Source organism: Mustela nivalis (genome assembly GCF_964662115.1).
Source record: "Mustela nivalis genome assembly, chromosome: 4".
Taxonomy (NCBI): domain Eukaryota; kingdom Metazoa; phylum Chordata; class Mammalia; order Carnivora; family Mustelidae; genus Mustela; species Mustela nivalis.
The window spans coordinates 131,590,479-131,606,682 of NC_139023.1; the positions used below are offsets into that span (position 1 = coordinate 131,590,479).

A 16,204-nucleotide genomic window follows, 5' to 3' on the forward strand; every position below is an offset into this window, starting at 1 on the left:
AGGCAAGGCTAATTGTTTTAACATGTTTTATGAACTCCTGAAAAGTTTTCAGGATGTTGATGTGTTTCCTATCTTAATTCTGCTTATTTTATTAATTTGCTCAGCACATTCCCTATAAACTGGCAAACTTTTTTTTGTTTGTTTTTGTTTTTTTAGATTTATTTATTCATTTGAGAGACAGTGAGAGAGAGAGAGAGAGCACAAGCCGGGTGAAGGGCAGAGAAGCAGACTCTGCTGAGCAGGGAGCATGATGCAGGAGTGTATCTCGGGACTCCTGGATCATGACCTAAACCAAAGGCAGACGGCCAACCAACTGAGCCACTCAGATGCCCCTAAACTTGCAAACTTAAACCAGCATAACTCTTATCTGGATGACTATACATTAGAAATTACTGGGCTACCAATTAATCAATGCATGTACCCCTGAACTAATTCAGCGCAGGATAAATAGTTCATTGAAAATGTGCTTGTTACTCTCTTATTGGCCTTAAAGTAAATTCAATCCTAAATACTGATTGAGGAAGACTGGAAAAGTGAACTTGCTAATAACAGAGAGCTGCCAAAGGAAAAAAAAACACTTTGTAGGAATTCACTGCTTACAAAGTACTTTCACATACATGATTTTATTCCCCCGTAGAATCCTGAAAACTTGGCAAAGAGGGTGTTATTGCCATCCTCTACTTTCCATTTTTCCGATAGATCCCATTTCAGGACACAAGACTCACCGAAAGCCACAGAGCAACTTCACTGTGGGTGTGACTCCAGCTTTCCAGACCCTCACTTCTATCCGGCAGAGATCATGAACTCTTGGTTTGTGGGCTGATTCTAGCCTTCAGATCTGTTTTGCTTTGCCTGGATGGTTTTCAAGTTTGAAGTAGTTACTGTTATTTTTAAAAATCAGAAGAGATACATTAAATCTAGAATTTGGGCTTCATCTGACAAAGCAGTTGATTTGGCAACAGGCCATGAGAGATGAATGGTTATGACTCTGTTTAGAAAAGGCACATCTATTCAAAAATGCCATAGTTTTCACGACACCTCATCATATCTCCAGGACTGAAGTATTTGTCATTTATCATCATAAAATCAGACTGCTTCATTCATTTATATAAACTGTTTCCTGATACAAAGTAAATTATCTGTGGGAATGAGCAGCTTTCCACAGACACTTGGTAATTTTTCTCAGCCAATGTGGACGGGGTTATCTGTGTGTGCCTTCCTAACTCTGGTTCCTGGCATTCGTGTGGCAACTTTTTCATCTTAATTTCTTTTTTGGATTGTTTCCCTGATGGAACAATGAGGTAGTTGAGAAATGCAGACTTTTTTCCACCTAGAAATAATTATCTCCTGTACTATTTTTAAGTCTCTTTTAAAATATTACAACTAACTTGTTTTCAAACTTCCTGCCTTCATCTCTACCCCACAAGATTATAGCTTCCCTAAGACCCCAAAATTTCCCTTGTTCATCACTGTAATCTCAGCACCAGGGACAGTGACTGGCACTCAGGAAACACCTGGTAACTGACTGAATGAAGTTAGGAGTTGTGAATCCTAACTGAGCATTGCTGGAACCTCTGCGTGTGGTCCCTCAGACACAGCTGGCTGTTGGGATGGTCTTATATAAAAAGAGCCCAGTAGGAGATTATCAGTGTCTTAAGAGATAAGTCACTACCCAGATGCTGAAAAGCTCTGGCTCAAAAATTCGTTAGTGTCTTTTATTGATAAAAATACTCCGTTCAAATTTCAACTGCTGTATTAAACTAGCTTTGCATTTACAGAAACACTAGCTTTCAAGAAAATATAATTATCTTTCTTAGACTCAACTATGCTAATTTGCTTGGGCCTTCAATCAACCTGTTTTTTTTTTTACTGTGCCAAGGAGAAAATGGCTTACAGCCCAGCCCGCCTGCCTCTTTTCTTAGGGTCAGAAATCTTCCAAGTGTGTCTTGGGGCTGCAGAACAGCTTTGTTGTCAAGAACTGCTCGAATCTAATTTACTTTAGCCTTTAACCACCTGCTTGCAACTCGTAAGAAAAAAATGAAGTGTGGTCTGGCCCTGACATCTCGCTTCTACTCACTTTTTGGCACCCCTCCTCCTCCTCAGCCATCCGTAAACTCTCCTCGCCTCTCTCTGCTTCTTTCCTCCTCTTTCTCTTCCTTTTCCCTCTCTTCACTCCACGTCTTCCTTTAGTCATGCTTTTTAATGGTTTTCTTTTTAAAATATATAGTATATCTTGTTTTTCTCACCATGATCTGCTTTAAAGGGTAACAGGCAAGATGAAGAAAGCACATATGTTCCTTCTTTTAGGACTCGGACCTTGGACTTCTGTTTACTGGGCATTCTGAGCTGGGAAACTGTTTGAGTAGGCAGTTGGCCTGGAGGCTGGCCAAAGGGGAACCATGGTCTGCTGTGGGGAAAGTTAAAGAACTGTCCTGGGAGCATTCCAAAAAACGAAGCCAGCAGGAGGAAGCTGGATCAAATGGGAGAGGCACAAGACAAAGCAGGAGGCTCAGCAAGTAAGGGAGAAAAGGCACGAAACCCTGCTCCCTAAAGTTCTCCTCCCAGGTTTATAAATATTCCACTCCCTCCTTAAACATGTCAATAAAAGACAGAGACCCAAACCTGAGTGCAGCTCTCCCTTGAGCTCACTCACCCTCATATCTCCAAAGAATACTCTCATTTGAATAAACTTTCCTACCTGCATCACTCAACTGTTGTGTGTCTGGTCTCCCCGGGAATTAATTAATTAATTAATTAATTCTTTCTTTCTTTCTTTCTCTCTTTTTTTTAAGATTTTATTGATTTAGGGGCGCCTGGGTGGCTCAGTGGGTTAAGCCGCTGCCTTCGGCTCAGGTCATGATCTCAGGGTCCTGGGATCGAGTCCCGCATCGGGCTCTCTGCTCAGCAGGGAGCCTGCTTCCTTCTCTCTCTCTCTCTCTCTCTCTGCCTGCCTCTCAGTGTACTTGTGATTTCTCTCTGTCAAATAAATAAATAAAATCTTTAAAAAAAAAAAAAGATTTTATTGATTTATTTGAGAGAGAGAGACAGCAAGAGAGAGTGGCTTAGGGGGTAAATTTGCCTAATTCAGGGCGAAACATTCCTATGCAAGATAATAAAGAGCACAGTATGCTGAGGCAGTGGGTAGCATAACAATGTGGGAAACAAAAGAAGAGGAGCTACTGGATGGTAGAGAAAGATAGAAAATTGGAAGGGAGCTGGCTCCTGAGAGATTAGGTCTCTATGGAGTGAAATCTTTCAGACACCTATCTTATTAAAATGTGGATAATATCACACAAGCATGTTGAGGCTTGGACAACAGGGCCAGACACCATCATTCCAGATAGATGTCAATCAAGGTCTTCCTCATTTTCCTCCTCCTTGTCAGCGAGAAAGAAAGCAACTTGATTTGGTTTAAAATATTTGCTTTGGAAAAACAGTGTTGATTTCTTTGTTCCTTAATTCAAAAAATTAAACCAAAAGTTTAGGAGAAAATTTTTCTTAGATTTTATGTCAAGATTTGAGGAACTGGATAAATGAATTAAGAAATAATCCCAGCTGGGGCGCCTGGGTGGCTCAGTGGGTTAAGCCGCTGCCTTCGGCTCAGGTCATGATCTCTGAGTCCTGCTCAGCAGGGAGCCTGCTTCCTTCTCTCTCTCTCTCTGCCTGCTTCTCTGTCTACTTGTGATTTCTCTCTGTCAAATAAATAAATAAATAATCTTAAAAAAAAAAAAAAGAAATAATCCCAGCTGAGAGAGAACAATCTTAAATTGGAGGAAAATTTAAATATGGCAGTAATTTAAAACTCAATTGTTATGGCATCTTAAGAAAACCTAAAATGAAACACAAATATAACTTCTTTCTCATTAAAAAACACTCAGTCATAAGATGATGCTTTGGGGAAATCTTTATTTGTAACTGTGTGTGTGTGTGTGTGTGTGTGTGTGTGTGTATGCTTCTGCACGGTTTAACTGGAAGCTTTTATGCTTTCCATATGGATCATTGTAATACTGATTCCCTCCTCCTTTTTTTTTTTTTTTTTTTTGGTTGAGCTTTTGGAAATATCTTTTTTTATTTATATAAATTATTTTTATTAACATATAATGTATTATTTGCCTCAGGGGTACAGGTCTGTGTGATACACTCCTTTCAACCATAGTTATGTTTCATATATCAAAATACAAAGTATATAAAAGAAGTTCCATCTCCTATGTCCCTGTCCTTGTCAAAATAAAAATGTATTTTTGCAAGGATGGAATTGTATCCTGTTAAAGACTTCAATAGCAAATCTAATGAAAATTAAGTGTTTCTTTTCATACCTAGAATAGTAACACAAGGTGACATTCTTACCAAGCAAAGTGAGGTTATATTCTTCAAGCAATAATTTTCAAAGAGAGAAACAGAACTGAAGTAATATATAATTGGATCTACTAATAAGGAAGTGCTGAGGAGAAATGCTCCAGCCAACAGTGATTATTCAGGAATTGGTAAAATCTCTTCTGTGATGCCCTCTGACAAATCCTGTTCTATATTCCCAATTCTCTTTACCTGATGTGCTGGATATCCAGTTGCTAAGTAATATCTTCTTGATTTGCCTAGGTTATACGAATCATGGATAACAAGAGGAAAGTCATTCTGCTATCTACTTGTAGTTACTGTACAAAAAGAAATCCTTTTATATGGACAGTCTCACAAGTAAAGACCAAACATAGGATGGCATGCTCTCTTTGAATTACCTTTACCATTCCCTCTAGAGTTACAGAAAATTCTCGATCCCCACACAGCCATCCACTGATTACCATGCCTTTCAAATTTATGACACACTATGGTAAGTAATTCAACTTTCCCCATCCCTCCTGCAGTGGATGCTGTCTGGGAGCTGGGTTTTTTCTATCTGGCTCACTACTGAACACAACTGGCCCATAGCAGATAGTACAGTGAGTACAGTGAATGAGTGACCTGGACATGACTGGAACTTCCTCAGAACACTCAGAACACAGTTTGCCACTGGTTGGAGTTCACATCTGCCTTGAGGGAGGACTGTGTTCATGGATGGAAACTTCACAAAGAAAGAAGCTCTTCTGCTGCCTAGAGAAGAGTATTTCCATTTTGAACAGACTATTCTACAGTATGGATCCCAGCTGGCTACAGTCTTCTTGTTTTTGAAATTTTAAAGGCTAATCAACTCCTAGTATTCTCTCAAAAGACAAAAGGATGAGGCCATATGATAAACCCTAAGTGATGAGGGAGCAGGAGGCTGGCTGAGGACAAAGCAAAAGCTGGCGCCTTGCACCCCCTCTTCACCCGCTCCCCTCCATATGTGTAGCATTCCTCAGGCACCCCTGACTGCCATAAAACAATAAGTAGTTAACTTGCAGGGATCGCAATCCTGCAGAACAGGAATCTCCCTCGCCCTACAAGATGTCCTAGAGACCTAAACAGGGAGGTTACCTTATCAATAGCACAAATTTCCAGAGGCAAATAACTCTTGGTTCCTGAAGCCCTAATGTCCCCCTCCCACCATAAAACTGGAGGAGACTGGGGTAAATGATAGCCAGATCATAATGCCCCACCAAGAATCCCCCATTATCTTGATGTTAGTGCTTGACCTAGGGACGACATTAATCAAGCCATAATGTCAAAGACTCCCCCCCCCCCCCCCCCCGGGCACCTTGTAGGCCCTCCCTAGCATGTGAGAACTCTGTCGAAATCCCCCATTCCTTCACCACCTCCCCCCAACCGTGGGGTATATAACATGCCCACCTTCACAACCCAGGGCAGCAGCTCTTCCTGCCCACGGGTTCTGTCCCCGTGCTTTAATAAACCACCATTTTGCACCAATGACATCTTAAGAATTCTTTCTTTAGTCGTCGGCTCCGAACCTCCTCACCACACCGAACCTGACTTAAGGTTCTGGGACTTCATCATAAGTATTTATTAGAAAAAGCCCGAGACACTTGTATTTTTCATCTCATAACCATTTCATGTTAGACATGCTGGCATTACTCTCTACTCACATTTAATACTAATTTTAATTAAAATATCAATTGCCGTTCTGAGGACATGGTAGATACTGTTTTTAGGCAACAGGCTTGAGCAATAGAAACTTGAGCAAGGCAGGAGGGCCCACAGTGATGACTGAGCTGACGCAAACAGGCTCATGAAGCAACCCACCGTGAAACAGCCAGAGACCCTAACTGACCAGTGACAACCAGACGCAGCTCCTGAGATGACGAAAAGAGAAAATGTCCTGCGTCCCCACACTCCCTCACTTGGCCCTGTAACTGCGGCCCTCACCCCCACCTCCACCTCCGGCGGACAGTGTCTCCTCTGCTGTCCCGCCCGCAGCTCCCCTGTGGTGGATTCAGTCTGCTTTTATCTCCTCTGTTCTGCCTATAATGGATTCTCCCACCACGTGCGCCACAGCGTCCATCGGGCCGGATGTCCCACAGGCACGAGCGTGTTACCCCAAGAAAACAAATATAAACAAAACAACCCAAAACAAAATAAAAAGATTTTAGTAGAAAAGATAATGCTCCAGTTGACTTGAAATGCTTTTGTTTTAATGATCTCCGTTGGGCTGGCAGGAAGGGCTACTAAAGATGGCTAAAGCTCCCGCCAGAAGACCTGAGCTCGGTCGGGAGAACAAAGGCCCAAGCAGGAATCTGAGACCCCCGCCCCGGGCTCCTGTGGACCAATGGGATCCCGATGAGCAGGCGGGATATCCAAATAAGGGAAACTTGCCAAAAGACCCCTGAGCTTTCCCCAAGACCCCTTAAAAGCCCCCTCCTCCCTGCCTTGGGCCCGACTTCCACCACTCTGCTTTCCAGAGTGGCGGAACCTCGCCCGAGGGTGCCCACCTCCTCCCGCGCAACTTTCCTGGCTCGCCTCCTCCTGAGCCCTGAAACTTCGCCGGAGAGTGTCTTTAATAAATCTTGCCTTACACCCACTTTGTCTGGTGTTGTGTTTATCTCGCCGGGAAAAAAACTTTACAATCTTTGTTGCTTTGTGGTGTACTTATCTTTTCCCTTCCCGCAGCTATCCGCGGAGGAGCCCTTCGCACTCCGCCTTCTCCCTGAAAGAAGCCCTGAGAAGTCAGGGAAGTGTTGGCTGCAGACTGCGCCACCCCGGGAGAGAGAAATTTGTTGTGAAAAGCTTACGTGGTTCATTAGGACAGTGTGATTTTGAAAACAAAACCATTTTCTCAGAGTGTTCTTAATTACTTCAACTGCACTTGGGGCTCATGTTATCATGGAGGAGAAGATGACAGAGCCAACAGGGTGAGCCAAATGACGAGTGCGGATATTTTTGTGCAAGTATAAAGGAAACGTTATCAAGACTCATACTAGGGCAGAGATTTCCATTGCCTCCAAGCATATGTATTTCTGAAGAAATGAAACAGCAAATCTGCACCCCCCAGAACTGGGCTCTGATTCGAGTAAAACATCCTGGAGACATCTAAACCATATTTGCTGAGAGCCTTTTTTTTTTTTTTAATCATGTTATTCCAAGTAAAACTGAGAATTAAAAAGGATGCCAAAGAGAGGCCCAGGAATTCTGGAACGATGCCAAAATATTTGTACTCACTAAAACTCTTGCCAATGATCAAAAGAGAACGTTGCAGAACTTCATCTAGACCTGGGCCTTTTATAAACCCAATTTTGTAACTCTTGATTTTTGCCCTTATTGTTTAAAGCAGAAAAGCAATAGCTATGTGAAATGTTGAATAAGGGCTCCTGAAGGACCAGAGACCTGGCAGCAGATTCTGAGAGCAGGGAGAATAAAGACAACAAAAACAGATTAAGGGTACAAGAAAGTGGACTCTGACTTCTCAAAATATGCCTCTTTGGCACATTGATTATTTTAACCTGGTTATTTTAAAAACAGCAGACATGGAAAAGCTTTAAAAGTCCAATGAAAGTTACTGTTTTGTAAGAGACATTTATGCTTATAAGGAAATCTCCATTTTTAAGCGTGTCTCCCTTGCTGTACCTGGAAGAGGTGATTCTAGAACTCTTATCAGTTCAGATGACAACAACTGCAATCTACTTAAACTTACTCTTGCATACTGGTTTTCCTGGTAACCTCCCAGAGCTGGTCTCCTTTCCCTAAGGTCTTCTTTTGTCTTCAGCTGAAGATGGTATCTAGGGTGATGGCTTTGGCCATTTCAGTGAGTTACTTGGTTTTCCTGGTCTCTCCCACGTAGAGATGTTATCAAAGTTTTGTTTGTTTTTCTACTGTTAATCTATCTTATACTGATTTAATTATCAGACCAGATGAAGGACCTAAAACGGAAGAAAGGAAAACTTTTCTGCCCCTATAAAGGGCTTTCCAAACATGCCAGGTTGGCAGATGCAGAATCAAGATGTGAAAAGTAATAAAAGAAAATCTTGTTTGAAATGAAGTCAGGAGATCAGAAGAGGGTAGCTCTCACACGCTGTACTATAGTCATCAACTACAGATCCCAACAGAAATAAAGAACCTTGCAAGTGATGCTACTGTAGCTCTTTATATTTCAGCAGGACCAAGAAAAGGTTTTTCTTCTTTCTCTCCCCTCCCCCACCTACCTGCAGGAGCTCAGCCAATGAGACAGTCACAAGTCCACCAAAGAAAAGCCACTATACTTTGAACTCCAAGTTTACTCCAGTGGACTCTTTTCTTTATTATAACCCTCTGGACTTCCCCTTTTCATCTATAAAAGAGAATCCCTCCCTCTCCTTTGTTCTCTGGACTTCTATGATTTTGCTGTAGATTGCTTGACCCAAACTGCAATTATCTGCTATTCCTGATTAAACCCATTTTTGCTGGTAAAATAACTGACAGTTTATTTTTAAAGTTAAAGATAAACAGCTTTCAATGCTTTGGAGCCAGTTAAGGTTTTTCAACCTATAAAATAAGTGATGTATCCATAGTGGTGTAACTAAGTACTAAGAAAATACATTGGGTAAAATATCCATGTTTAAAAAGAAAGATTTTAGAAAAAAAAATTATTTCAGAAAGATTTCTTTTGGAAGATTTCCATTGGAAACGGTCTGGATAAAAACTGAGGTTTTGGTGCTTAAAGAGAGAGACTGTCAGCCACTTAAGGCAGCACGACACCATACATGGGCATAAGCTTTAGAATCAGGGAGCTCTGGGGTGTGTGATAGTAAGTAAGGTTGATCCTGTGTCTCCTTTTTCTCATGTAAAATAGGTTCCACGTGCCTACATGAAATGGGGTTGTAATGAAGATAATAGTTAACTGATATATTCTAAATATCTGGCACAGAGTTGAAATTCAGTACGGAGCAGTTGTATTAGTAAAATTGCAAATTCTCCAGAATGGTAAGTAAATGCAGCATTTTAAATTTTCTTACATATGATGAGGTAGCATTATTCAGATGGCGTACTCAGAAGATCCTAGCTAGGAGTCTGACCTCATTCTCCATCCTATCTAATTTTAAGACTATGACCTGCAAGACCTCCAGGTTAGTGCAGAATCAATAATAACCTATGGGCTATTGGTCTGCTATGGTAACTTGCACTGGCTCTTTTGAAAGATAAATATTATGTCAAATTAAGGGGAAAGGAAGGAATTAACATAGCATTTGTCAATTATAGTTCTTATTTTTTAAAAAGTAGATATTTCAACTGAAACTTTGCAATTCATTATGGTGCAAGTGTAGAAATACCAAAAATAATTACTCTTTTTTACTTGGCATAATAAATTCACCCAGAACTTAAATGTTATGAAGTTTCCAATATTCAACTGTTTTGATCTACAAAAATGACAAGTGCTTGTGGTTTGATCTAATCATTACTAAAGCCAAGGTAATTGATTCACTGTCTCATTTAAAAATGAGACAAGGAGCAAAAGGATGCATAGAGGTGAATATTTTGTATTATGTATTTGTCAAGTGGTTTGCATATGAGAAACTGTATAAAGAAATAATTTAGGGGGAACATAAAGTTGTCGGTACCATTTGCTGACCTCACAAGCTTAGCTTCATATCCAGCCACTGGTCTCTCCTATTCAGACTCAAATCTGATGCAATCAAATGCAATTCTTCAGCTTTGGAACAGGGGAAGATTTTATGCTTCCTAACTGATATTGCATGCATTTCTGAACTGTACTGTTTTGTGTATTTTTATCTTTTTGTCTTTCCTGGGCCCTTGGAATTATTTCTGATCCTGGGTTATTCGTGGGGCTTTTACTGAGTGTTATAAAAGTAGGTGAGCTGCTAACTTTAAGATGATGAAAACTGCTTTTTTTTTCAAAGAAGTCCTTTGTTTCATTTAGATTTTAAAGATTTTTCTTCTGGAGACATTAGGATACCTTGATGAATCTACTAATTAAAGATTTTGGTGTAATAATAGTGGCAATTAGTGAAGTAAGGTTTTACTGATCTCTTTAGGGATTATTAAGCCCCAAGATTCGTCAGACTACGATTTGCACCTTTCCACCTTAAGAAGCTATTTCATCTAAACAGAATCTCCTGCCTGTATTGGAGAATGGTAGACATTCAGAATCATTAGCTAAATTAACTGTTTCATGTAGTTGGTCTTTAGAATGTTATAAACTGTAATGGAATTACTGAGTTGAGAGCAATTAATGGAATATACTTTGTGTATATTCTAAGCAATGTTATACCTGTCATTTGTAATTCAAATCTATCAAAAGAAAACTGTTGATGAATCTTAGTGCCATCAAAATAAACCATCTAGAACAGTTTACAACTGCCTCATATCTATAGAGTTTATGTCATCTCAGAATCTGAAGTCATTTTAATTACTGCCATTTACATAGTATTATGCCAATGCCTCACCATTTTCAAGGAGAAAGTAAAAGTTTGGAACACTTTTTTTAGGTTTTTAAAATCCATAGATCATAAAGGCAGGGACAGAATGCATGTTTCTCACGTGTAGGACTCACATGTTAGACCAGGAGCTGAAAATTCAGAGTCTTAGTCTAGAGCGACAGATGAGTGGAAATGGCACAAGGTCTTGGGATCAGACACGGAGGGAGGGCTAGGAAATGTGGAGCCCTTGAAAGCAAACAGCCTTTTAAAGGCACTAGCCTCACTCATCTCCACTTCGCTACCCCATAGATGTTGTCCTATGGGGATGTGGTTCCAGGAGAGCCAGGTTCTGTGATTTTTTAAGCACACAAATATGTGGAATTTTACATGAAATACCCACACATCTAGATGTTGGTATCTGTTTCAAATGTTAAGCCCTGTGGGTCAAATGAAACACATCTGTGGGCTATCAGGAAGCAACCTCTGGATTAGATTCCAACATCCTCTGTAGATATAAAAATGCTATTAAAAATGATGGATGTTGAGATGTTGTCCTTCATCAATACTTATGACAAAGGACACGTTTTTTAAAAAGAAAAGGTATATCATTAATTGATAGCCAGTAGGTGCCCACTAGATTGCCACACATATTCATTATTAAGAATATTAAAAAAGATGGATGTATTCACTGCCTTTCTCTGGTTCTCAACTAACCTATTTGAGAAAAAATGGATTTTGTGGTAGGGTTGTAAATGATTGGGAATGGACTACCAAGAAAGGATCAAAGTTGTACATAAAGGATGATTCCACAAAATCTGAAGGTAGAATACGAATTTTCAAGTTCCACACAGCATCATGTATTGTTTATTATACAAAAATGGGGGAGGGATAGATAGTATGAAGAAGAGAAAAATCTGAATATTTTATTATCCTAAATTGTTGCTTTCGAATTGAAATATTACATTTGACAAAGTTGAAATGAACATTTTATATAGATAGAAGTTGGAAAAATAAAAACATGGTGAAATATACAGATACTCTGAAATGATTTGCAGGTCCCTGAGGGCCACGAAGAGAAATTTACAGAATCACAGAGCACAATGTATTATTTAGCTACTCCAGACATCACACAGTATCTGTTCAATGGATGAAGCAAAGGGCAGAGAGTAAGGGTCCATTCTATTTCTGGCATTGATTGCTCTGGGACCTCGAGGAACAGAGCGTCACCTTTTGTCACTCAAGTTACCCCATATATTAAGAAAAGACAGTGCATAGCCAGCCAAAGGCATTCTGTACATCAGTTCTGACATCTATAAATCATTTGCAGACTTTTAAAATCAAGGCTGTGCAAAAGCAAGGAATGCTTTTCTCCCTCCCCATGATTTTCAGAATTAATGAAGAATTGCAATGGCAACAACCCATCGCATTCCTATTGGAATATTCTTGTTTGCTTTACATCTCTGCTCATTCTGGGGCTCATTGTGTTTATTTCTTTTCTTTCTTTTAAAGATTTTATTTATTCATTTGACAGAGAGATAGAGAGAGAGAGCACAGTAAGCAGAGCGGCAGGCAGAGGGAGAGAGAGAAACAGCTCTCTGCTGAGCAGGGGCCTGAGCGGGGCTCGATCCTAGGACCCTGGAATTGTGACCTGAGCTGAAGGCAGCCACTTAACTAACTGAGCCACCCAGACACCCCTCATTGTGTTTATTTCTAAGCAATGTTCTTTCCATCCACTTTTGCTTTGCATTTAATTTAAATGAAAAAGCAGCTCTAGGTAGAATCATTATTTAAATTGCAGTATCCATACTCTCCTTTAGAAATTGAGGCATCCATATATATGTGAGGATGTAACTTATCTTTTTACCTAAAAAGATAAAGTTAAAAAGGTAAGAAGATAAGTTACATCCTAAAATCCAGGGCCCCCGCTATAGAGCATGAATTACATAAAGTTCATTGTCTTCATTTGTATCTTTCACAAATTATCCTTTGCTCGCTTTGAGTGTGATGCTACCTATATTTGACCCATATTCTAACCTTCATTCTTTAGCAAAATAAAAGTGAGGAATTTGAAGATCAAGTTTGTAGATAAAAAAAAAGCTTACCTTTCTCTTCCAGCTTGATGCACAATATGGAAAATAATACTTTTTCTATCTACTCTAATTATACATGAACTATCACACCAAATTCCCAAATAAAGGCAAATGCAAAAAAGAGTTCACACCTTTTGGAAGAAAACATTCTTTTCTATTACCTAAAGCTTGATTTTCAGGAAATTAGATCAGTTGATATTATTTACCGTAATCTATTATCCTAACCTCCCAGGGAATCGACCGCAGTAAATACAATGTTCTCACAGTTCCATCAATTCAATTACATCAAAATACAAGTATATTTATTTCATATGTGTGCATATATATATATATATATATATATATATGCAAAATGATGCAAACACAAACAACATACACATACACTCACAAACACATGCGTGTTCTTTTTTTGATTTTGAAGAATGACCTAAAAATCAGAGGCCCTAGAACATAAAACAGAGACAAAGGATTATTTGCAAACATTTGGCTGTTTCACATATTGAGGCCAGCACAAGGCATGTACTCTTCATGGATATTAGCATGTTACCAAATTCTACTGGGGAAAGAAATGGATTTTTAAAACATGCCTGCAGTTGCCAGTGCTCCCTTTCAAACCATTTCCTGCACATACCATACCTTCCGGAGGGGTTTGAGCTTAGTCTCCATTATGAAGTCATACTTGCAGAGCTCACAGCAGCGCGTGTCTGAGCTCTTGATCCACTGGTGGAGGCAGGACTGGTGGACAAAGCGTAGGGTGCCCGTGCAGCGGCAGGGTGTGATGAGGGGGCTCTCTTCATCCCCTTCGCAGTGACAGATCCTGGGGAAGGACACAGCAGTCAGGATGAGATCTCCCAGAGGACGTTTCTCACCTGTGGATTTCCTCCCTGGCTCATACCAGAGGGCATTAGAAATTGCAACCTAAGAATTAGAAAGCATGATCCAGAACCCAATGGAGGCTCAATCACTTGCTACTTACGTTCATGTGATTAGCCATTGGATACTTAGTATCTCAAAAATGTTTTATCATTTTGTTTCTATACTAATGTGATTTTAATAGCACAACTATTGATCCATCTCCCCAGCTTAATCTGTTTCCTAGGTCAGTGTCTCTAAGCATAAGCTTGATTTCATATATAAAAGTTGTGATTTATAGGCATTGTAAGGAATGTTTGAATCTGATAACTTTATTGTTTTAGTGTGATGACAGTTTTATAGAAGCATGGTATATAATTTAGTACCTATGGTATCCTACCAATGTGGAAGAATTATGAAAAATTTTAACATGTTACCAAAGAATAAAGTAAATATCGAAAATTTCAGGTTGAAAATACTGTATTTTCCTAGGAAGACACACACATACTTGGTCACAATGAATTGCCTAAATTGTCAATAATCATCATTGTTTAAAGTTACAGAAAAAAAACTACATAAAATTGTTTCAGTATAGTAAATTCTATTGTTTTAAAATTTTAATTGTTACATCTTCCAAGGAATTCAGAGTTCAACTACTTTACTGAATTACTATGAATTAAGATGTCATAGATTCACAGTCTGTGAAACCTTAATTATTCTGATCTACAAATTTTAAGAATTTGCTTTCCTCATTAGAGGAGATAAGCTTTTCATGTCTCAAGATCATGAATTCAAATCTTAGCACTTTGGGGCGCCTGGGTGGCTCAGTGGGTTAAAGCCTCTGCCTTCGGCTCAGGTCATGATCCCAGGGTCCTGGGATCTAGTCCCACATCGGGCTCTCTGCTCAGCGGAGAGCCTTTCTCCTCTCTCTCTCTCTCTGTCTACTTGTGATCTCTGTCTGTCAAATAAATAAATAAAATCTTTAAAACAAAAAACAAAAAACAAATCTTAGCACTTCAATAATTCTTGTGATTTGCCCAGATGTTAGAAGTTGTTAATAAATTTGATTGGAAATATTTTTTGAATATCTTTAGAAAATATGAATGGCATATTTCAAAAAAAATCTATAAAAATTACTTTTTTGAGTTGAGTTGTAGCAGCAGTCTTAAAGATTGCTTGAATTGGTGCTCTTTCCTTTTAGGTCTATATGCCCTATTCTCTAGAAGCTTGAGTTTTAATGAGTGGGTTTTTAAAGCATATTTATCTATCTTAGCTGTCTCCTCAGGGGAAATGAAATGCTCTAATTGTTACTGAAGTAAGACACAGGAATTGAAACCAACCTTTAGCTCTTCCCTAACCTCAAAATAAAGAAGTATGACACAGTACGTCAGTATTTTGAATCTCTTTTTCTTAAGTAAAAATAAAAAAAATCAAAAAGGAGCACTGACTTCTAAAGTCCTTAGGGTGGGTGTGACGAGATGAAGTTCAAAATCAGAGTCCTCCTCCTCCCCTTCCCCCCACTCCCACTGATATAGGAAGTAGTAGTGTTACATTAGCACCACATATAAAAGGCGTGGGGGGGAAACACTAAAAACTTTCTGAATTCTATTTTTCATATTCTACTCTATTTGAATTCTAGTATGAAAGTCTGGAATATCTCCTCTTGCCACAGGTATAGGTCCTAGGAATCCGGGCTTAGTGAACTTTTAATCACAATTGTTGCCGATAGAGTACTGGTCTCATGATAGATAGGTGTTCAGTAGATGTTTGTTGAGTAAAAGAACCGTTTCATGAACAAACTACAGCTTTCTATAAGAGCAACCAGTGAAAACAAATCTGGGTTTCTATAGCACTTCATTTGGTAGCAATATTTATTTTTGGAGCCATTGAAACCTAATGAATTACACAGCGTAAGAGGTTGATATTTCTTATGTCTTTGAATCTCTTAAGTCTCTGCCTCTACACAAAGATACTCCTTCAGATCAGGAGTCAGCAAACTGTGGCCTAATTCTTACTGTGGCATGTGTTCGTAATTAAAATTGTATTGAAACACACCCACGCAGATTTGTTTATGTATTGTTTAGAACTGTGTTTGCACTGTAACTGCAGAATTAACAGTTGCTGCAAAGACCAGATGGCCACAGGGACTGACATATTTACTACCTGCTTCTTTATAGGAAACATTTGCTTGCTGTTGCCTTAAATATGGTGATTCTGGGGCTCCTGGGTGGCTGAGTTAGTTAAGTGTCTGACTCTTGTTTCAGGGTCATGATCTCAGGGTCATGAGGTCGGCCCCGCCTCTGGCTCCGCCCATAGAGGGGAGTCTCTTTGTGATTCTTCCTCTTCCTCTGTCCCTTTTTCCCTGCCACTCCCCTGGAGTATGAGTACACCCTCTCTCTTCTTTCAAATAAATAAAATTCTTTTTAAAAAACAGCAATTCTGAATTAAAGACAATATATGACTATTACCAATGATAATAAAACAAGG

At 39.4% G+C, this 16,204-nt stretch overlaps 1 protein-coding gene and 1 long non-coding RNA gene across 6 annotated transcripts in view; one reads left to right on the top strand and one right to left on the bottom strand.

Moving 5' to 3' along the window:
* The window catches only part of MARCHF1 (membrane associated ring-CH-type finger 1), a 315,570-nt gene that overhangs the window by 47,518 nt on the left and 251,848 nt on the right, over positions 1-16,204 (bottom strand). For all 3 annotated transcript variants that reach the window (XM_082728232.1, XM_082728233.1, XM_082728234.1), the window contains one exon: positions 13,502-13,682. In XM_082728232.1, the coding sequence (XP_082584358.1) occupies positions 13,502-13,682 (181 nt within the window). The remainder of the gene's footprint in view (positions 1-13,501; positions 13,683-16,204) is intronic.
* LOC309863434 overlaps positions 1-16,204 on the top strand; it is a 40,845-nt gene that overhangs the window by 8,445 nt on the left and 16,196 nt on the right. Inside the window, exon 2 of one of the 3 annotated variants that reach the window (XR_014311038.1) lies at positions 9,191-9,321. This is a non-coding gene — a long non-coding RNA (uncharacterized lncRNA). Of the gene's footprint in view, positions 1-8,872; positions 9,322-16,204 lie in introns of those variants that run through there. The other 2 variants (XR_014311039.1, XR_014311040.1) reach the window with 2 other exon arrangements.